The 23,981-nt window shown below is 42.7% G+C and overlaps 1 protein-coding gene across 1 annotated transcript in view; it reads right to left on the minus strand.

Annotated features, from left to right (window-relative positions):
- Positions 1 to 17,433, minus strand: part of LOC120046956 (prominin-1-A-like) — a 113,455-nt gene extending 96,022 nt beyond the window's left edge. Inside the window, exon 1 of the mRNA XM_038992508.1 lies at positions 17,196 to 17,433. Within this exon, the coding sequence (XP_038848436.1) occupies positions 17,196 to 17,433 (238 nt within the window). The remainder of the gene's footprint in view (positions 1 to 17,195) is intronic.
- Between the last annotated feature and the right edge of the window lie 6,548 nt (positions 17,434 to 23,981).

Below are 23,981 nucleotides of genomic sequence, written 5' to 3' on the forward strand. Positions count from 1 at the left end.
GCAATCGAGTTAAAGCACACAGATGTGTTTACACATGGCAATGTGGAACGCTTTCATTTAATGGACCCAGACATAAGATGTGATACAGAACTGGATGAAAGACCATCAAATTTGTCAAACTAACATGAAAGCTCTTTGTTACACTACACGACCACACATGGTTCTGTCGGGATTGGACCCACAGTACAGTACAGTCAAAGTGTCACGCCCTGACCTTAGTTCTTTTTTTATGTCTCTATTTTGGTTTGGTCAGGGCGTGAGTTGGGGTGGGCATTCTATGTCTGGTGTTCTATGTTGTCTATTTCTTTGTGTTTGGCCGTGTGTGGTTCTCAATCAGAGGCAGCTGTCTATCGTTGTCTCTGATTGAGAACCATACTTAGGTAGCCTTTTCCCACCTGTGTTTGTGGGTAGTTGTTTCCTGTTTTGTGTTTTTTCACCTTAGAGGACTGTTTCGTGTCGTTCACTCTGTTGTTTTTTGTCATTCAGTGTTCAGTTTATTTGATTACATTTACTATGAACACTTACCACGCTGTGTGTTGGTCTGATGATTCCTATTCCTCATCATCAGACGAAGAGGAGGAGCGTTACAGAACTACCCACCACCAAAGGACCAAGCAGCGTGGTAGGAAGGAGCAGCAATTGATGGACTCTTGGACATGGGAGGAAATTTTAGACGGCAAGGGACCTTGGGCACAGCCGGGAGAGTATCGCCGTCCTAAAGAGGAGCTGGAGGCAGCCAAAGCAGAGTGGCGACGCTATGAGGAGATAGCTCGAGGAGAGGTGCACGAGAGGCAGCCCCAGAATTTTTTTTGGGGGGGACACACGGGGATATTGGCGGAGTCAGGTAGGAGACCTGAGCCAACTCCCCGTGCTTACCGGGTGGAGCGTCGTACTGGTCAGGCACCGTGTTATGCGGTGGAGCGCAGGGTGTCTCCAGTACATGTTCATAGCCCGGTGCGCTACATCGCAGCTCCTCGCATCGGCCGGGCTAGAGTGGGCATCGAGCCAGGAGGGATTGTGCCAGCCCTGCTATCCAGACCTCCAGTACATCTCTACGGTCAAGGATATCCTGCGCTGGCTCTGCGCACTGTGTCTCCAGCGCGTCTGCACAGCCCAGTGCGTCCTGTGCCTGCGCCCCGCACGTGCAAGGCCAAAGTCACCATCCAGCCAGGACGGGTTGTGCAGGCTCGTTGCTCGAGACCTCCAGTGCGCCTCCACGGCCCAGTGCATCCGGTGCCTCGGCCAAGGACAAGGCCTCCTGCATGTCTCCCCAGCCTGGTGAGTCCTGTGCCTTCTCCCAGAGCCAGGCCTCATGTGTGTCTATCCACTCCAGTGATGATCCATGGTACGAAGCCTCCAGTGATGATCCATGGCAAGAAGCCTCCAGTGAGGAGTTATGGCACGAGGCCTCCAGTGAGGAGTTATGGCACGAGGCCTCCAGCGTCGCCCTCCAGTCCGGAGCCGCCAGCGTCGCCCTCCAGTCCGGAGCCGCCAGAGTCGCCCTCCAGTCCGGAGCCGCCAGAGTCGCCCTCCAGTCCGGAGCCGCCCTCCTGTCCGGAGCCGCCAGCGTCGCCCTCCAGTCCGGAGCCGCCAGCGTCGCCCTCCAGTCCGGAGCCGCCAGAGTCGCCCTCCAGTCCGGAGCCGCCCTCCTGTCCGGAGCCGCCAGAGTCGCCCTCCTGTCCGGAGCTGCCAGAGTCGCCCTCCTGTCCGGAGCTGCCAGAGTCGCCCTCCTGTCCGGAGCTGCCAGAGTCGCCCTCCTGTCCGGAGCCGCCAGTCGCCCTCCTGTCCGGAGCCGCCAGAGTCTCCCTCCTGTCCGGAGGGAGGGTCCGGGGTCAGCGGTACGGGTCCCCGCTCCAGAGGCGCTACCTAAGTGGGCCAAGACTAAGGTGGAGAGGGGTCTACGTCCTGCACCAGAGCCGCCACCGCGGTGAAATGCCCACCCAGACCCTCCCCTATAGGTTCAGGTTCAGGTTTTGCGGCCGGAGTCCGCACCTTTGGCGGGGGGGGGGGGGTACTGTCACGCCCTGACCTTAGTTCCTTTTTTATGTCTCTATTTTGGTTTGGTCAGGGCGTGAGTTGGGGTGGGCATTCTATGTCTGGTGTTCTATGTTGTCTATTTCTTTGTGTTTGGCCGTGTGTGGTTCTCAATCACAGGCAGCTGTCTATCGTTGTCTCTGATTGAGAACCATACTTAGGTAGCCTTTTCCCACCTGTGTTTGTGGGTAGTTGTTTCCTGTTTTGTGTTTTTTCACCTTACAGGACTGTTTCGTGTCGTTCACTCTCTTTGTTGTTTTTTGTCATTCAGTGTTCAGTTTATTTGATTAAATTTACTATGAACACTTACCACGCTGCGTGTTGGTTCGATGATTTCTATTCCTCATCATCAGACGAAGAGGAGGAGCGTTACACAAAGGGTTAGGCCTGGGCCTACTGCAAGATTTGGAGCATCACACATTCCAAGTTTAGCCTAGTTTTTAGGATTTCCACTAGGGCTGGGCGATATTGCCTGAAGAATTTCTCTCTAAATAAGATTTGTTGTACAATTAAAGGTCAAGTACACTGCATTTCAGTCATCAATAATCTAATGAATTCAGGGTTTGCGAAATTATACTTAGGCTAAATAAGCCTTCCACAACCATAAGACCCACTAATAATTTAATGATTTGATCAAAACCTGTTTTTTTTGCATTAGGGTTAACTGATCTGGCTTTCAAGTCTGTCTATTAAAATGACCTTTTAACCTGAACCATGAATTTAACCTGAACCATGCATAATGCACATTCACTAATAATGACTAACTTCTTCTAGCAGGCATTATAGAAAATTAACACGTCTCATAAACAATCTGTGAAGCACAATCCCACGTGCTAGTGAGTATCCAGCTAATCTTTAGAGGATCTATTTGCTAGCTAACAGTTGAATTGATATGAACACACTATTTTGTCTATCTCTAACCGTTTGAACAGCATGCTAGCCTGTTCACTTTGTTCAGGTGTTGAAATCAAGTGGCCTACCTTATTTCTCTGAATGAGTTGCCAGTTCTTATATAATTGTGTTTCATGCTCATTGCACATTTATAAAACAGACTAGACAGCTAGTATAACAGTCTTTGGCTAAAATGCTGCTAGCGGTATGTGGTACCGCAATGCCGCGCACCACAAACGGAGCAATAATTTTTCAGGAGCTAACACCAGTTTCATGGCGACAATGACGGACAGTCAACTGTAACTACAGAGGGTGGGGGCCTATTGATCAGAGGAGGCAAGCTAAATCTACCCCACTCTGCCAATAAGACAGACAGAGCTGTGTCATCATATATTGCTTGCTGTCAGGAGCACAGGTCTTAAACATGCGGCACAGGGGCAATTTTCTGTCTGCCATCTGATTTAAAGTGTACCTTACTTGTGGTCCCATCAATAGGCTGACCTTCCAGATTGTTTGACATTTCATGTCAGGAAAAAAAATTATAAAAATGCAGAGAAGTACTGCACTCAGTGTCCGTGTGAAAAACTCCTTGATGGGCTAAGGATAGTTAGGCTGGGCCCTTAACCAATCAGCATTAAGATTGCTTTTCGAAAGACATATCCCTGACATCAACCAATCCCTGTCCTCAAGAGCTAAATGGCATGCTCTTAACCTCGCCCCTGCATTGTGACATGCTCTTAATCTCGCCCCTGCATTGTGACATGCTCTTAACCTCGCCCCTGCATTGTGACATGCTCTTAAAACTTCTTATAGATAGGGGGCGGCATTTTCACGTTTGGATGAAAAGCATGCCCAGAGTAAACTGCCTGCTACTCAGTCCCAGTTACTAATATATGCATATTATTAGTAGATTTGGATAGAAAACACTCTGAAGTTACTACAACTGTCTGAATGATGTCTGTGAGTATAACAGAACTCATATGGCAGGCGAAAACCTGAGAAAAATCCAACCAGGAAGTGGGAAATCTGAGGTTTGTAGTTTAAAGCTTGGCCTATCGAATACACAGTGTCTATGGGGTCATTTTGCACTTCCCAAGGCTTCCACTAGATGTCAACTGTCTTTAGAAACTTGTTTGAGGCTTCTACTGTAAAGGAGGGGCTCATGAGGGCTCTTTGAGTCAGTGGTCTGGCAGAGTGCCACAAACTCTTGACGCTCGTTCATGTGAGAAGTAGCTCTCGTTCCATGGCTTTTCTACGGAACCCGCTAGCGGAACGGAACCCCATTCCCAGACAGGTTAACCTTGCCCCTGCATTGTGAGATGCTCTTAACCTTGCCCCTGCATTGTGACATGCTCTTAACCTTGCCCCTGCATTGTGACATGCACTTAACCTCGCCCCTGCATTGTGAAAGTCCATCTGTGATCAATTTAACTTTGCTCTCTCTCAAATGTAGTAAGGCTAAAAGCATCCTCTAAAACAGCATGAGTGGCACTGAAGCTGATGCCACGCAGAGTGGGTAGTCCGAGTAGTCATCTCTGGCTTTGGCAGGCTGACCCTTAATGTAGCACATTTGCAATTACAACTCACCATGTCCCTAGTGCCAGCTCCCAGTAGGCACGGTTGCGCCCGCCCATGAAGCAGAACTAAACGACGGAGAGGAAACATGGCATGCCATCCATTCACCAGGAGAGCGGCATGCTCGCCTGCTCAGCTTCCAAGGCCTGATCCATATGACGTGCCCGAGCAAGACATAGCCCCAACAGTCTCTTCATGATGTGTCAGCTCTCTCTATTTCTCTCTCCAACACGCTATCTACTTCATTCTTTGTCACTCTTCTTCTTTCACTGCTTCTCTTCATCTTTAAATTTCTCTTCCTCTTTTATCTCTATGTACAGTTAGGTCCATAAATATTGGGACATTGACCAAGTTATTATTATTTTAGCTGTCTACCACAGCATATTGAAATTAAATAATGAATATGAGCTGAAAGTGCAGACTTTCAGCTTTAAATCGTAAGAACGGGGTAGGAATTACAACATGTTTTATATGTGGTCCCCCCTTTGGACAATTGGCTGCTCAGCTGTTCCATGGCCAGGTGTGTGTTATTCCCTCATTAATTAATTTACAAGGAAGCAGATAAAAGGTCTAGAGTTGATTTCAAGTGTGACATTTTCATTTGGAATCTGTTGCTGCTAACCCTCAATATGAAGTCCAAAGAACTGTCACTGCCAATGAAGCAAGCCATCATTAGGCTGAAAAATCTAAACAAACCCATCAGAGAGATAGCAAAAACATTGTATGGCCAAATCAACTATTTGGTACATTCTTAAAAAGAAAGAATGCACTGGTGAGTTCAGGAACACCAAAAGGCTCGGAAGACCACGGAAAACAACTGTGGTGCATGACAGAATAATCTTTTCCCTGGTGAAGAAAAACCCCTTCACAACAGTTGGCCAGATCAAGAACACCCTCCAGGAGGTATGCGTATCTGTGTCAAAGTCAAGAATCAAGAGAAGACTTCACCAGAGTAAATGTAGAGAATTTACCACAAGATGTAAACCATTGGTAAGCCTCAAAAACAGAAAGACCAGATTAGAGTTTGCCAAAAAACATCTAAAAAAAGTCTACAGTTCTGGAACAACATTTGATGGACAGATGAGACAACTTGTACAAGAATGATGGGAAGAGAAGAGTATGGGAAAGGGAAGAAACTGCTCATAATCCAAAGCATATCACCTCACCTGTGAAGCATGGTAGAGGTAGTGTTATGGAGTGGGTATGTATGGCTGCCAATGGAACAGGTTCCCTTGTATTTATTTATTTGCAAGTATTAAAGTATTAAAACTCAAAATTGAATGTATGATTATGTTAGTTTGTCCAATTACTTTTGAGTCCCTAAAATTGGGGAGCTATATATAAAAAATAAAATAAAAATCCTACACGGTTCATACAATACTTTTAAGAATACACTTAAAGCATATCTTGATTGTTTCCTTTCAAATCCATTGTGGTGGTGTACAGAGCCAAAATGATGCAAAATGTGTCACTGTCCAAATACTTATGGACCTGACTGTATGTCAGTATTTTCCATTAGTGCCAGCTGGTTATAGCTAGTTACAGATTTTCAACCGGATACTTTTTACACTTCATATTAACTAGGCTACCTTTAATTTAAAAGTTTCAATTCGCTAGTCCGTTGAGCCCTCTCCTGCTAGAATGAACGATATGCATCTTCTAGCGATCTATTGATAGGACAGGCGCCGGTCAGTCACAAAACCAGCGATGACGGGGAAACGCAGTCCGCTGTCTGTCCCGCCTCCCAGCACAATATTTGTGCACTGTGGTTGGTTGCAGTCGCATTTCTTTACACATGACGCTTGTGAATTTGCATGTCCCATGTAATGGAAGAGGTAACAATGAGTCAAAATCCACTTAGCCTAATTATTGTTTTCTGGCACATTTACTTATTTGTTTTGCACGTTTCACATAGTCACCCATGCAGTCGTGGCCCATAGGCTATTTACTGTGCTTTGATTGACAACTGAAGAGCAAGCGTTGACTAGTTTATAAAAGGTGTCGAACTTATTTAATAAAGTAGATCTCCTATATCTATATTATATCTATATTAAATATATCTATATTAAATATATACCTATATTTTCCATTTATAAATCATGCCACACAGTTATATGTCCATGGTATCGCATTGGGACAAGTAAACCAAAGGATTTCCTAGGTTTACTTTCCTAGGATGTCGGGGCTTGCCAGACACTGGGTAGTCACTAGTTACCACAGCCACAAAGTCAGAACCCCCCACCTAGTTCTACAATTTCTTAAGATGCGATTTTAAACCTAACCTTAACCACACAGCTAACCTTATGCCTAACCTTAACCTTCAATTAAGACCAAAAAGCATGTTTGCGTTTCCATGGATTTTTTCGGTGTAGTCAATTTCAACTTCGTGGCTGTGCTATCTGGTGGAAACCGAAACAGTCAAGCTAAAGTGAGTGACTCTGGTCTCATCAGTCAGTGTAGCCTACCGAATCACATCGGTGAGAGAGTCCCTAAACATGGTCTCCTGATGAGGTTTAAGCACTGTTGTGGACTTAGATTTAGAGCATCCAATTTGTATTTTTTTTTATTCAAAAAGTGTTATTTTGAGACTGAAAACCTGAAGGAAATTTTTTTTAAAGGAAACCTAATGACCTAGGCAAAAATAATGACCTACCTAAAGATATTTTATTAATAATTTAGGCTATGTAAAATCTGAACGATATAATACTTAAGACTGATATAGCCCTTGTATTATTTCCATTGAACCTTTAAATGTATTTTTCAAGATAATGTGGGCTATTTACTTCATTTGGTCTGTTTTAATAAAATACATCATTTGAAGAACAAACATCATTGTGGCAATTCATATCTTGCAGTAAAACTGCAAATAAGACTAATATCAAGAGAAGACGGTTTAAATGGTCTCTTAGTCTGGTCACATAGGCCTAGACGATATCCAGAACAACTAACAATACACTGATTTCATACATTTTCAGTCATTTAAATTGGAAAGTCATGTCTTTCTACACAATACCGCAACACATTTTTCCAATCTGGGAGGTAAACTCAATAAAGTATTCAATAATTTCGCTATGTATTCCAGATGGAATCAAGGCATTAGAACGTACCAGAGGCCACCAAAATGGAGCTCCTTCAGTAAAACATTTAGAATCCTCCAGGGGCACCTGGCTGGGTACTTTTTCTATTTGGCTGGCTACTCTATGCGGAAACCATGGCTATGTTTCTTTTCCTGTCTGGTTCTTTGACTGTTTCACTTCCTATCTTTATGTGGATTTCCTGCCTTTTTTATGTGTGGTTCTCTCTCGGTCTTTCCATCACACTCCATTTCTAAGCTCTTTGGCAGATTGAATTTATGCAGATTGAAGCGCTGGTGTCATTATAGCATTACCTGAAAGCCTCAAAGTCCCAGGCCATCTTAATGCCATATCTCTTATCATCTGTTCTAGAGGTCGACCGATTCATCGGAATGGCCGATTAATTAGGGACGATTTAAAGTTTTCATAACAATCGGAAATCGGTATTTATGGACACCGATTTGGCCTTCTTTTTTTTTTTACACCTTTATTCTTCTAGGCAAGTCAGTTAAGAACACATTCTTATTTTCAAAGGAACGGTGGGTTAACTGCCTTGTTCAGGGGCAGAACGACAGATTTTTACCTTGTCAGCTTTGGGATTCGTTTTTGCAACCTTCCGGTTACTAGTCCAACGCTCTAACCACCTGCCTTACATTGCACTCCAAGAGGAGCCTGCATGGCAGGCTGACTACCTGTTACGCGAGGGCAGCAAGAAGCCAAGGTTGCTAGCTAGCATTAAACTTATCTTATAAAGAACAATCAATCTTAACATAATCACTAGTTAACTACACATGGTTGATATTACTAGTTTATCTAGTGTGTCCTGCGTTGCATATAATTGATGTGGTGCCTGTTAATTTCTCAACGAATCACAGCCTACTTCGCCAAACGGGTGATGATTTAGTACTGTCGTTGCACCAAACCTAACCATAAACATCAATGCCTTTCTTTAAAATCAATACACAAGTATATATTTTTAAACCTGCATATTTAGTTAATATTGCTTGCTAACATGAATATCTTATAATTAGGGAAATTGTGTCACTTCTCTTGCATTCCGTGCAAGCAGTCAGGGTATATGCAGCAGTTTGGGCTGCCTGGCTCGTTGCAAACTGTGTGAAGTCCATTTATTCCTAACAAAGACCGTAATTAATTTGCCAGAATTGTACATAATTATGACATAACATTGAAGGTTGTACAATGTAACAGCAATATATAGACTTAGGGATGCCACCCATTAGATAAAATACGGAACGGTTCCGTATTTCACTGAAAGAATAAACGTTTTGTTTTCGAAATGATAGTTTCCGGATTCGACCATATCAATGACCAAAGGCTCGTATTTCTGTGTGTTATTATGTTATAATTAAGTCTATGATTTGATATAGCAGTCTGACTGAGCAGTGGTAGGCAGCAGCAGGCTCGTAAGCATTCATTCAAACAGCACTTTCGTGCGTTTGCCAGCAGCTCTTCGCAATGCTTCAAGCATTGAGCTGTTTATGACTTCAAGCCTATCAACTCCCGAGATTAGGCTGGTGTAACCGATGTGAAATGGCTAGCTAGTTAGCGGGGTGCGCCCTAATAGCATTTCAATCGGTGACGTCACTCGCTCTGAGACTTGGAGTAGTTGTTCCCCTTGCTCTGCAAGGGCCGCGGCTTTTGTGGAGCGATGGATAACGATGCTTCGAGGGTGGCTGTTGTCGATGTGTTCCTAGTTCGAGCCCAGGTAGGGGCGAGGAGAGGGACGGTAGCTATACTGTTACACTGGCAATACTAAAGTGCCTATAAGAACATCCAATAGTCAAAGGTATATGAAATACAAATGGTATAGAGCGAAATAGTCCTATAATAACTACAACCTAAAACTTCTTACCTGGGAATATTGAAGACTCATGTTAAAAGGAACCACCAGCTTTCATATGTTCTCATGTTCTGAGCAAGGAACTTAAACATTAGGTTTTTTACATGGCACATATTGCACTTTTACTTTCTTCTCCAACACTTTGTTTTTGCATTATTTAAACCAAATTGAACATGTTTCATTATTTATTTGAGGCTAAATTGATTTTATTGTTGTATTATATTAAGGTAAAAGAAAAGTGTTCATTCAGTATTGTTGTAATTGTCATTATTACAAATAAATGTTTTTTAAAAATCGTCCGATTAATCGGTATCGCCTTTTTTTGGTCCTCCAATAATCGGTATCGGTATCGGCGTTGAAAAATCATAAATCGGTCGACTTCTAATCTGTTCCATTCTCATGTTGCTATTATGCCAACCTGGCATTTGGTATGGCAAGATTTAATGATACAGCTTGCCTCTTGGATCAGAATTTCAGGAAATACCTTTTTTTATGTACTTTAATCAATTTGTGGCACTCCTGTTGAAGAGCATCCTCCTACATGCAGATTTGCTGGCAAATTGAATGGTCATTCACTTTACAGAGAAAAAGGTTTTACGTAACACATATTCTGGGGGCAATTAGGAGTCTTTCAGCACTGGGCACTCTCTGAGTTCAGCTCTTTGTCTTGCAGCTTGGACCAAATCCCATCCAAGGCTGTGTGAAAGAAAGTAGCTACACTAAAAATAAGCATTTCATTCAGTACTAGCATTTTGGCTGCCTTCCCCTCGGGGGAATCGAGTACCTGCAGGGGTTCCGTCTTATATTCTTTAATACCACACTGATGTGGAACACTATGCAAAGCTTTTTTTCTGGATGGTTCAAATACAACCGTCACAAGGGGAGGGGCATGAGCCTGTACCTCAGACTTAATCTTGGATTCTCCAGCGTTGGCTTAAAGTCGAGGAGAAATTAATGTGTAGGCCTAGTTAGTTATAAACTGCATGGAAGAGAAGTGTTCTGCCTTCAAACTGCTTTGAAAAGTGGAGAACCGTGCCAATGAATTGTGTCTGCAAAAAGGAGTGGCTTTTGATTCCAGCGTTATTTCTGAAAGTGAGGAGGTGGTTTACTCAACCTCCATCTGATCTTTGAGTGTCATTGCATTTGAATGGGAGGAGTGACAGAGTTGATTTCAGGCAATATTGTAAATCATGCATATCAGATGTTGGCAGACTGGGCTTATGAATATATGCTATATTGCTGCTGGCCTCAAGACAGTTAAAAAGCCCGGCAGAATAGGCCTAATGCTTACTAGTCCAACGCTCTAACCACCATCACCTGCCGCCCCATGGTGATGGTGGCACTAAAGGAAAGAGCGATGGTGGGGGGTTTTGGCATTTGTGACCCGATTCAGGAAACTTGGCATATGTCGCAAGTCACGACTTCACAGGAGAGCAGTTTCAACATAAAAAAATATGTTTTATCAAAATCCATTTTTGGGCAGAAATGGCTTCTTGAACATGTGAACTTTCATGTGCCTTAATAACAAACTTGTATTCCATCTGTAAATACGAATACAATTGTTAAATTATAAGCCTTGTTGGTTAAGCCACATAAAAAGACAGCAACCTTGCCACTAGCCATGATTGGCTGAGATGAGTGGGCTGGACATGCCGAGAGATGAGATTGGTCTGCCATATAGAAGGCTTTTGTCTATTTGAGCTGGTCAGTCTGTGTTGGTAATCAAGGTGAACGTGGCTTTTTTTAAATGTAGCTGCATAAGTGTTGCTCTCCACTTTCTGGAGGATCAAGTTTTGAAATCAGTGGAATTAGAGTATGATAGCTAAAGAGATGGGAAAACACCTGCTTCCGGATTACGTTTTCAAACTAAGAGCATTTGTGGCATGGATCCGTGACAGGGAAACGCGTCCACCATGCATGATGATGTATACGGGTAAAATAGTCTAGCTAGTTACATTTTCAGATATTTCACGTTTCTGACAGAAAGTGGTTTCATTTCAAGCTAAAGTGTACCGTTAGCTGGCTGGCTCCCTAGCTAACGTTAGGTGGCGTGATGTGTGTGATCTTACATGTTGTTTACCTAGCTAGGTTCATTGTTTACCTAGGTAGCTAGCTACATGTCTTAAGCTTAAGTGTACAACACCTGTTGAATTTGGCCGGGGTCAGTAAACGTCGGCAAAAAAACATAATGGAATTGTTGCCAGCAGAGCTGGTTAGGCTGTTTACATGTTATCCAGTGGTAAACAAATCATCAGCCAGAGCGTCAAGTGTGCGCTCTGAACGCAAGGAGATGGGTGGGGCTAAAGCTTAAGAGAGTGTGAACGAAGCTGAATGGGTGTAGACAAACAGGAGCTCTCTCACCGAAACACTAAAATGTCATTTTCTCAAAAGTGAGTTTACAAGTTTATAAACTTTCAAAGCAGAATGACTTTCCCATTGTTCCTCAAATACAGTGCATGATATACAATTTTGTAGCGCTGAGTCTCTACTTTTATCCAAAAACAGAAATTCAAATTTTGCTACATAAGACCGAATCCAGGTGGTCAGTCACATTTGCTTTGTACAGTAGGAAGAAAATAACTCCTGCTTGGCTATTAGTGATGGTCCGCGACGCCATGTCCTCATTTCAATAAATTTATGTTCGATACTCCATTACAAATAAATGCCCTCTCTGCAGTAACACACATAAAGCAAGAAGCTCATAAAAACAAAATGAACACTAACAGCTCAAAAGTAGACTCAATGTAATGGGTCACCATTTATAATAGCTGTTCCAGTTGTGTCCCATCCAGAGCACCTTTAGTGTTGAGTTGACTTTAAATACAGTATGGCAAGACTAGCCAAAGTAGTCACAAATCAACTTGACCAGATTTAGGCCTAAGTCATCCGAAAGGAAAGTAATAACTCCAAGCACCTGTCCCAGCCTTTGTTGGTGTGTGAGTGACTAGTTTCCTCACACTATCCGATTCTATGATTATCTATCATTATCTTCTTGAAGTTATTTAGTCAATTGGTTTGGCAGTATATCAGGACCACAGTGAAAACTATTGTGTTATTTTGATATCAACGATGTAGTCACACCTGCTCCTACACAATGGAGTGGCAATAGCTAGACTGAAACACTAACTGCACATAATGATAGGCTCTGAATGACAGACAATGTCAGAATAATGGAGATCTAGTTGTGCTCATATTACATAATATGCACAGTTTGAGGCCAATGGACAGAATGTCCACGTTAGTCACTTAATACTCTTTGTCAGCCTGTTTCAAGACGTGGCCTTATAGACTACTTCAGATGGCATAAAAGTACATTAAGTCTATAAACAAAGCATAATGTAAATCATAAAACATATACATGAAATGACTCAATAGGGTGCAGGAGAATACATAGGCCTACTAAGCTACGTGACAGAGTGGCACTTTGCCACAGGCGTTCAGCTGGCATTATGTTAGGCTATGCCCATGGCTGTCTTGGAGCATTACCACGCCACGGGCACCCCAGTCACCACAGTGACATGACTGTTTGTGACAGGCATATACACACCAGACAAACAGCTCCATACATCCAGCCCACTCACATCTTGACTTCCTGTTACAGTAACAGTAAGCAGAGCTATAGATACAGATATTCCTACATGAATAGGGTGATATGCAGGTGACAGATGTTTTGAATGCAACCCACTCACAAAGGAGCGTTATCTGAATGTGAAGAGCAACAGACTGACATGGACAGGATGTACCATAGTAGGACTTTGATGTACAGTACTCGGGAAGTAGGCTATTATCACCATTTCAGACCCACAATGCAATGCAACTGGGAAAAGGGGGCATGTTGTTTTCAGTCAGTAAATAAAGAGAAAATAGTGACGGACAAAGATGCATGCTCCAGCTCCATATGGATGGATGAGTCATAGGCTCATATTTGTAGCTTCCTGCATAGGCTACGTCTCACTCAACAGTGTCTTATACATACTGTTAGTACACTTAGTAAACAGTACGTACTGTAGCAGGGCCATTCAGACACAACCATGATGTCCTGAGAGGATCCGGCAGAGCCAAGGGTGGGGATCTTTGTGAGGAGAAAACCACAGATGATGCCCATTTACAATGCCATCTGTGACCAATCTCTGCCCCTCTAAATTCCCCATCATCCCACAGCTGCCGTTCACATTCACAAAAACATAACTGCCATTTCAGACACAGTGCCTTGTAGTGCACTGTAGAAGCATGACATACTGTTTGTAGTGTAGCGTATCATGTGTGAAGTAGGATTAGGCCCTGCTATCACCTAGGCCTATACCAAGAGAGCTAAAGAGGATATTAGTGTTTAAACCCATTATCTGTTATGGTTTAAATACCAGGCTCCTCTTCCCTAGTATGTCGTAAGGCCAGAGGCTACTGATATGTAACACTTTCTCCTTCCATGGGTTAAACCAAAAACCCATCATGTCAATGGAAACAATGTATTCTATAGAGACACGCAATACTGGGATTGAAAGGTGCTGCTTCTCTCAGCGAAGCACCTCCAGCACAGTGGAAATATGGTTTGCTAAAACCGCTAAAATGCAGTAATTGCCTCCAAACTCTGTCTCAGTTCACACTACATATTACACGATCGTATGCAGACATATGCAGGGCAAAAAGAAGGAAATCAAAAATACATTGGCTACCATGCCTGCCACAACCCTGTGTGTTTCCCTGGCAACTGTTCCCTAGCCTTAACTAATGCCTGTTTCTCGCCGAAGCGCTGTGTCCATGGAGTCAATATTACACCTGTCATAGCTACTTCGGGGAGAGGGTAGTGCAAGCAGACGTGGCGAATTGAGCCGTTGATGAGAAAACTTTCTATTTGTCACAGAGCACTTTTCAACTGGAATTTGCATGGCTGTAGTTAGTATAATCCCTCTAGCCTCACACCAACAGACTTGGGATGACAGCAGGAACTGCATAAGAAAATCTTGTCTCAAGTGTAGGGTGACTTATGTTACATAACAGTACTATTACCATAAGTCAAATGGTTTGAAATGACAGTAAATGGAGGAACAACATAAATGAGTAATTTGCTTTACTGGTTCTATTGCTGTGTGACTATGTGTGGGTGATGTGCATGTGTTTGGTCATGTGTCAGATAGCCTAGCGCTTGGTTGCATGAGTGGGTGGGAGTGATAGACAACTTGACAACTGTTGCTATATTGCTAATAACAGCTCTTACAGGTTGGCGGGCAGTAAAGAAAAGCTGTCATTAACAACTGAATGATAACATCTTGCAGTTTAGCAGTGTGATGTCGGCAATTCCATAAATCCTAACAAAATGATGGATGTTTTGGAAATTCGCCCTTATCGTCTCTTGCAGTTGTCACAGCACCAGTTGGTGATGGAAAATAAATACTTCCTTTTTTTATTGTCACATACTGTACACCGGATAAGTGCAGTGAAATGTTTTGTTTTACAGGGTCAGCCACAGCAGTACGGCGCCCCTGGAGCAAATTAGGGCTAAGTGCCTTGCTCAAGGGCACAGACAGTTTTTCACCTTGTCGGCTCGGGTATTCGAACCAGAAACCTTTCAGTTACTGGCCCAACACTCTAACCGCTAGACTACCTGCCGTACTGTGTAACTGTCAGACGCTGATCTGTTTCACCTGTCTTTGTGATTGTCTCCACCCCCTCCAGGTGTTGCCCATATTCCCCATTATCCCCTGTGCATTTATACCGGTGTTCTCTGTTGGTCTGTTGCCAATTCGTTTTGTTCGGGAAACGTACCAGTGTTTTGTTCCCCTGCTCATGCCTGTTTCTTGCTCCTGTTTTCTAGTCCTTCCCGGTATTGATCATTCTGCCTTCCCTGACTCTGCCTGCCGTTCTGTACCTTACCCCACCTTACTGGATTATTGTCCCCTGCCTGGCCTGACCCTGAGACTGCCTGCCGTTTTGGACCCCTTGCACCCTCTGGATTATTGACCCCTGCCTGCCTTTGACCTGTCGTTTGCCTGCCCGTTTTATATATAAACTTTTGTTTCTTCGACACTGTCTGCATCTGGGTCTTACCTAAAAACGTGATGGTAACCAAGAGAAGACTGTCACAGAAATGAGGGTTTACTCTAATGTGCTAGGGAGGAGGACACCCCCTAACCACACCTTTGCCAGTGCAAGAAATGTTTCCCTTACCATTACTAAGACTTGGTGGGCTCCCCTACCAGTAGTTTCTGTTGGCTCCCACCTGAACTATTTGGCCTTCGAATGGGATATTTTGGAAGTTTACAGCCCTGATTGTTGATTTTGGAGCCCTCAAGAAATGAAGAGAGAAAAACAGGGGTACAATAGATTTTATATGGCATTAAGAAATCAGTTTTGGTCCAATACATTTCTCTCTGAAAATTGCACAATGCCACACTAAGTTTTATGTTTTATGGCAGTCACAACAGTGATACAGGGATGCATAGGGGCTGGTACACTGTGTAGCCCTGAAAGTCCCACAAGGTTTTTCCATAACAGCCTGTCCCCTCTAATCAAAATAGGCCTGACAGATTGCTGGATTATCAAGCTAAATCTCCATGCGTGCATTATATTGTCCCAATTAAATTGGCAAACACGTGGCTATACAGTCGAGGCAATTCGGTTTCCCAGAATGAAAAAATGATGGAACCCTCTACAGTAATGTCTGGATGTCTAAAATATATTTAGCTAATTGGTCACGCACACAGTCTAATTCATGGTCATATAATTAATTTGGGTGTTCAATTTAACATTTATAAAACCTTTTTAATGCACTGTCCAGAAGAAGCCAGATTTTACATTGCAAACCTCATTATCTCTAACATGGGATTTCAACTTTCCTTCAAGATTTCTAGGTATTACTGCACTGTTGGAGCTAGAAACAAGAATTTCGCTGCACCTGCAAATCTGTGTAAACGACTAATACACTCATTTGAGATGTGTAATAGAACCCAAAAGTTAAATTATATCCAATGAACAAATTGAACATCTATTCCATTGAGTAAGTGAGTTCGAGCTATATCAATTAGTGACTGACAATCCTGTAAACTAAAAGCACAGCAACATATGGCATTCCAGATTATGGGATTACCTAATTAAATCTGTGATACAGGGAGCTACTCCTAACCTCCAGATTTACCAATTGATTATGAACACAGATATGGGGTAGTCTTGTCTACTAACCCCTCTATTCAAGTGACCACCCAATACTCACCTTAAAGACATCTTATTTGAGTATATGGAAAGTTAGTCCTAATGCATTCAAATTTAATTGGACAAATGGACCACCTCCCAACCCATTTTATGGCGTTTTCTGGTGCATTGGGTGCTCAAACTATTTAATGACCTGTGACCACATGATGCACACAGTCAGCAAGAGGTCAGTAACATTTTAATTATGTTGACACAGGCTCTGGGCAGTACACTATAGACAAAATACTGCCTTCAAGTAGACTGTCGGTTGTGGACACATACTGTACATGCATGAATGAATTTAAGGCACAAGATAAATATTGTGCAAATAATGACAGTTTTAAAGATTTGATGGGCATATTTTGCATAAACCAGTGACATATTCACAGCAGCCAAATACATCAAGTGTTTCGTGGCATGATTTGAAAATCTCATACAGAATAGCTTATTTTGCCATTTCCAAACATTACAAACGACAAATGACAGTGTTGACGCTAAACGAGGAAACGTTTTTACGAAATCTTAAGGGACAGCTCAATGGGCATCAAAACAACATTGCACTAACGATGCCTTACCTTCAGGGAAAGGGTTGGGCTGCACGACGTATAGAAAAGCGTGCACCATGTGGAACAGTATCCCTATTACTCCAGGTTCGTAATAGGAGAGGGTTTTGTAAACTCCCTGGGGCACATAGCCAAAATCCAACTTTCCCGACGGTGGTTGATTTCGGGGCTCCGGCTCCGTTGCTTCTTGCTGGAGTTCACTGGATGTTAATAGTCCCAAAAAGAGGAGAAGGAGCCCGGTTTTCCACATCGTGTCAAGACACTCTAACCTTGATGTATGGGGTTAAAACGATCAAAGGGAGAGATAGTCTACAAGGGAGATGGTACAGAAATTTCGCTAACGTTAGGTCCGTATCTCTAGAGGTGGAAATAAAATGGGAAGGGGTGAGCAGTGGGATTGCAGGTTAAGTCCTTCTGTCCGGGGAAGAATTCGTGATTATCATCGTTTCCACGGTCAGTGGTTCCTCATACCGCTCGGTTCGAACCGCTCCGTTCCCCTCCGAAATGAGAACAACTGACAAGTTGGCTCGCGCATCTGTGCGGGAGTGCTGCTGGAACGATTGGCTGCCTGCTGCTCAGTGCTATTCGGGATCATTTGGACGTCTTTACCCCCCCCCCCCCCCCCCCCCCAAACCATACCCCTAACCTCCTAACCCTTGCCTTAACCATTTTAAATGTCAACTTCAATCAGGTAAGGGACGTCCCAAGGATCCCTTATAGCACATATAGCGTGGAAGCGCGCGCATTCGGTCTACTGAATGTGGGAGCCCCGGGAAACAGTTGGTCCAATGGGAAGCGCTCCGCCTGTCGGGGGAAGGAGGACTGGAAGATTCTCGTTGAAAAGATGGAACATGACCTTTCATTTGTTTTGAGATGTAGCCTAGTATGATGTAGGCTCTCTTTCATTCCTTTAGCTGGTTACCCTAATACTCTTAAAGAATAAAAAAAAATTGAACAGTTTTATTGCACCAAATGAATGCATAATCTCCAACAACCATGGAATATGTATTAAGATTAAAAAAATATGAGTAGACTATTTTTGACTGTATAGCCTACCAATGATGTAGCCTACCCATGGACCAATGTCCTAACCTACACTCAAAGTGTCCACTTTCAGATAAACAGATGCCAAACAGATCCCCCCCACCTCTCTGCCCCCACATCACAGGTGTTCAATGAACCCCCAAACTCTGACCCTGCCCCCACCTCCCCACCCCTAGAGGGTAGACACAAGATACTTTGACACCACAGCCCACAGATCTAGAAGCACTGTGATTGGTGGAGCAGAACCCAGGTAGGCTCACACCCAGCGTCCCCATGCACAATGCGGTCCTTGTTGATGTCCCAGAATGCGGCAGGGCCCCTCTGGACAGGCTCCATGTGGGCAGGGCTTTGATCAGGGCTACAGGACTCCATACTTCAGTGCATTCACAACACTCATTAGATCCGCACTGAGAGAAGCAAACCAGATCAGGTGAATGAAAAAAGCCTTTGAATAGGGGTATGTGTTCTATTTCAAATGTGGTCCCTGAGTAGGCAAATACAGGGGGTCAATGTTGTGTAACTACAGTAAATGTTTTTTCTTCACATCAGGTAAATGTGGAGATGTTGTCAGTGCTCTGCCTCATATGATATGTAGATTAACTCAATTTAAGAAATGCCCAAAACACCATGTTCATAAAGTGGGATTGGTTATGTACAGTAGCTGGTATTCAAGTTGTTTGAGGGAATTCCTGCCAGAAGACTCCCACTGGTCCACTGGAATGAGAAACAGTGCAGTCTTTGGCAGATAAATGTACACTCATCCTTTCATGTTGTTCAGACAATATTCTACACTGAACAAAAATATAAATGCAACATGCAACAATTTCAAAGATTTTGCTGAGTTAGTTCATATAAGGAAATCAATCAATTTAAATAAAGTCATTAGGCCCTAATCTATGGATTTCCCATGACTGGAATAAAGTTAAGCATCTGTTGGTCAGATTCCTTAAAAACAAGCTAGGGGCCAAGATCATAAAACCAGTCAGTATCTGGTGTGACCATCATTTGCCTCATGTAGCGCGACACATCTCCTTTGCATAGAGTTGATCAGGCTGTTTATTGTGGCCTGTGGAATGTTGTTCCACTCCTTTTCGATGGCTGTGCGAAGTTGCTGGATATTAGCTAGAACTGGAACATGCTGTCGTACACATCAATCCAGAGCATTCCAAATGTGCTCAATGGGTGATCTATCTGATGAGTATGCAGGTCATGGAATGTTATTCAGCTTCCAGGAACTGTGTACAGATCCTTGCAACATGGGGCCGTGCATTATCATGCTGAAACATGAGGGGATGGTGGCGGGTGAATGGCACAATGGGCCTCAGAATCTCATCACAAGATCTCTGTGCATTCAAATTGCCATCGATAAATTGCAATTGTGTTAGTTGTCCGTAGCTTATGCCTGCCCATATCATAACCCCACTGCCACCATCGTGCACTCTGTTCAAAGTTGACATCAGCAAACCGCCCGCCCACACAAAGCCATACACGCTGTCTGCCATTTTCCAGGTACAGTTGAAACCGGGATTCATCCGTAAAGAGCACACTTCTCCAGCGTGCCAGTGGTCATCAAAGGTGAGCATTAACCCACTGAAGTCATTTATGACCCCCGAACTGCAGTCAGGTCAAGAACCTGCTGAGGACGGCGAGCAAGCAGTTGAGCTTCCCTGAGACGGTTTCTGACATTTTGTGCAGAAATTATTCAGTTGTACAAACCCACAGTTTCATCAGCTGTCTGGATGGCTGGTCTCAGACGATCCCGCAGGTGAAGAAGCCGGATGTGGAGGTCCTGGGCTGACATGGTTACGGTCTGCAGCTTTAATTTTGAGAGAAATAGGCTTTTTGTGTGTATGGAAAATGTCTGTCAAAAGTTTGGACACCTACTCATTCAAGGGTTTTACTTTATTTTCAATATTTTCTACATTGTAGACTAATAGTGAAGACAAACTATGAAATAACACAAGGAATCATGTACTAACCAAAAAAAGTGTTAAACAAATAGAAATATATTTTAGATTATTCAAAGTAGCCACCCTTTGCCTTTATGACAGCTTTGCACACTCTTGGCATTCTCTCAACAGACTTCATGAGGTAATCACCTGGAATGCCTTTCACTTAACAGGTGTGCCTTGTTAAAAATTAGAGGAATTTCTTTCCTTCTTAATGTGTTTGAGGCAATCAGTTGTGTTGTGACAAGGTAGGGGTGGTATAAGATGGTCCTATTTGTTAAAAGACCAAGTCCACATTATGGCAAGAACAGCTCAAATAAGCAAAGAGAAACGACAGTCCATCATTACGTTAAGACATGAAGGTCAGTCAATACGGAACATTTCAATAACTTTGAAAGTTTCTTCAAGTGCAGTCGCAAAAACCATCAAGCGCTACGATGAAACTGGCTCTCATGAGGACCGCCACAGGAAAGGAAGATCCAGAGTTAACTATGCTGCAGAGGATAAGTTCATTAGCGTTACCAGCCTCAGAAAATGCAGCCCAAATAAATGCTTCAGAGTTCAAGTAACAAACACATCTCAACATCAACTGTTCAGAGGAGACAGAGTGAATCAGGCCTTCATGGTCGAATTGCTGCAAAGAAACCACTACTAAAGAACACCAATAAGAAGAAGAGACTTGCTTGGGCCAAGAAACTCGAGCAATGGACATTAGACCGGTGGGAATCTGTCCTTGGTCTGATGAGTCTAAATTGGAGATTTTTGGTTCCAACCGCTGTGTCTTTGTGAGTAGAACGGATGGCTATTTGACCAAGAAGGAGAGTGATGGAGTGCTGCATCAGATGACCTGGCCTCCACAATCACTCCACCCCAATTGAGATGGTTTCGGATGAGTTGGACCACAGAGTGAATGAAAAGCAGCCAACAAGTGCTCAGCATATGTGGGAACTCCTTTAAGACTGTTGGAAAATCATTCCTCATGAAGCTGGTTGAGAGAATGCCAAGAGTGTGCTAAGCTGTCATCAAGGCAAAGGGGGGGTTACTTTGAAGAATCTCAAATATAAAATATTTTTCTTTTTTGGTTACTACATGATTCCATGTGTTACTTCATAGTTTTGATGTCTTCACTATTATTCTACAATGTAGAAAATAGTAAAATTAAGAAAAATCCTTGAATGAGTAGGTGTCCAAAAATTTGACTGGTACTGTATATATTAAATCTCCACCACCACTAATATGTTTCCAGCAAATGTTGCTTTCTGTTAAGTCAACACAAATTGCAACAGTTCATTGTCAAAAAGAATACAGGAAATCCCCAAATAGCCAGAATAAGTGTGACAAACATGGTCGCGGAAAATAAACTAGCCTTCTTTCAATGTTGTACTAAAGTCCTGCTAAACCAGTGTCCTTCAGGGACCATTACAATACAAAATATAAACCAGAAGACTGCTTCTTGGGACACTAAAGACATACTGTATGTCAAAATATATCAATTCTTGTTTGGCAAGGCAACAGCAGTTTGAGTCAACATCTTGAGGATCAACACAGCATCTTTATCAGGACTAAAATAGATTGTCATCTGTAATCGTTGTGTGCAGTTGTTTTCATTTGATGAACATTAGCCTAACCTCAGCTGAGTCCACTAGTCTTGTACAGTCACACTCTAGGACAGACAGGTTTCCAACTAGCAGCTATTTGGCCCCCCCCCAAAAAACTGTAGATTTTTTTATTTATTGTTGAAAACAAAAGGACTGTAAAAACATCAGAAAATCAGCTACAAGTGTTTTGAATTTTGGAAATGTGTTCCAAAGTATTACCATGCATAATAGAGATGTGATCGTATACAAATGGAAGTAAGGTTTGAAATGATCGTTTTAGTCAAATATATCTGTTTGGTCTTCTTGCTGACTACAAATTATTTGTAATTAAGTTCTGGCCCCTGACCATCCGCTCAAGAAAAAAAATTGTCCTGTGGCTGAATCTAGTTGATGACCCCTGGTCTAGAACTAAGGTTGCTCTAGCGTGAGATTATACGTATACCTTGTCATCACTGGTCCTGCTCCAGCCAGAACACTACCAGAGGACTGCTTACCTCAAGCCTGAAAAAAGGCATGGACCGGCTCAGCCTCCAAGGTAAGACGCTTAGCCCTCTCAGACATGCTTGGCTGGGGGTGGATTTACACTACCTGTCTGAGTCAGCGCCCTCTTCTTCTGTAGAAGGTAAGGTCATTACTGGTGTGAGCGTGACAGTCAGCTTACCTCATCTGTAAACCTCTACAGGGGCTTGCTGGTAACAGAAGAAAAGGAAGGGAGTATGGAGGAGCAGGAATGAGTGGAGGGGCTCAACTCAGGCTTGGGATCATCTGATGAGAGAGAGGACGAGAGACAGTGAGAGAGAGCGAGAATCACCCCTCAAACTGTAGATGTTGGACAACGACAACAGAAGTACAAAATAACTTTTATTCATCATCACCCCAAAAAGAGGGCCATTTCATATCACGGTGAAGTTCTTATGAACCAAACAGATGAGATTAAGTGAACAGTTTTTCATCATTGCATCAGAACAGTACAAAACCCCTGGAGATGGTTCCGTGGAAGTTCTACGCGCAAAATACTATCAAATATTATAAAGTCTACACCTGTTGTATTCAGCACGTGACAAATACAATTGGGTTTGATTTGACCTGGCAGCTCCAAAAATAGAACAATCTTCCTTATAACAATGGTAATGACCATTAAAAACAGCTATTTCTTCAAACAAAGTATGATCAATGCTGATATGCGTGAGTATGTTACACTTTACATATTTTCATAATAGCGAGAATAAAAATGGCATCCCTTTACATTACATAGGGCTTATACCAGAGTACCTACTGTACCAGAGGAAACATAGCTGTCATTAATATCCTGTAAAAGTTGTGCAATACCTACCAGGGTTGGGGTCAATTCTGTTTTCAATTCAGTCAATCCAGTTCATGAACAAACTGAATTGAAAATGGAATTGACCCCAACCCTGGTACGTACCATTTACAGTAAGCACTCACTTGTTTTACTTGGAATACAGACAGCAGTGGTAACTGCTTGTGCTAACATACTGTACACCATGTAAAGTGTTGCCTAAAGACCCTAAACAGCAAGACCAATGAAGTGCTATGTCACTTTGCATCATTTATTGATTTCTACTCTGTTCTACTCAATTGAGGTTCAGTGGCTTCCATTTCCCAACACATATAACCACAGCAGCTGTAACATTATGGCCAGGTGTTTAAATATAGTATAAAATGATACAATATGCTAACTAAATAAAACATTATGTTTCACTTATCACATTCTAATCAGAATCAGGCTGGTCTAATATACATTTTGACCACTGGTATAGCAAAAATACCAGTGAGTTTATAATTAACTGTAGCAATAAAATACAAAAGGCCAAATCAAAGCAAAACAACTCCCCTCAAGGCATGGTAAAATAACTGAATTAAAAAAGCATGGGCAAAAATATATGCACTATGTTTTGGATATATTGCTTCTGAAATGCTCGGGAAGTAAACATTAAAACATTGCATGGCCGTGAAATGAAGAGAAATAGCTAGAAAACCTGTCATATGTAGCATATTTAAGACAATACGGTACATCAGTGCAACATTCATAACAAAAATCCCCAAAGGTTTGACAACTCAGAATACAGCAAAATAGGGATTATTGTCATCATAAAATGCTATTATGAACTTTCCACATTTTTTTATTTATTTATTTGACCTTTATTTAACTAGGCAAGTCAGTTAAGAACAAATTCTTATTTTCA

The sequence above is a fragment of the Salvelinus namaycush genome, chromosome 5, assembly GCF_016432855.1.
Source record: "Salvelinus namaycush isolate Seneca chromosome 5, SaNama_1.0, whole genome shotgun sequence".
Lineage (NCBI taxonomy): Eukaryota > Metazoa > Chordata > Actinopteri > Salmoniformes > Salmonidae > Salvelinus > Salvelinus namaycush.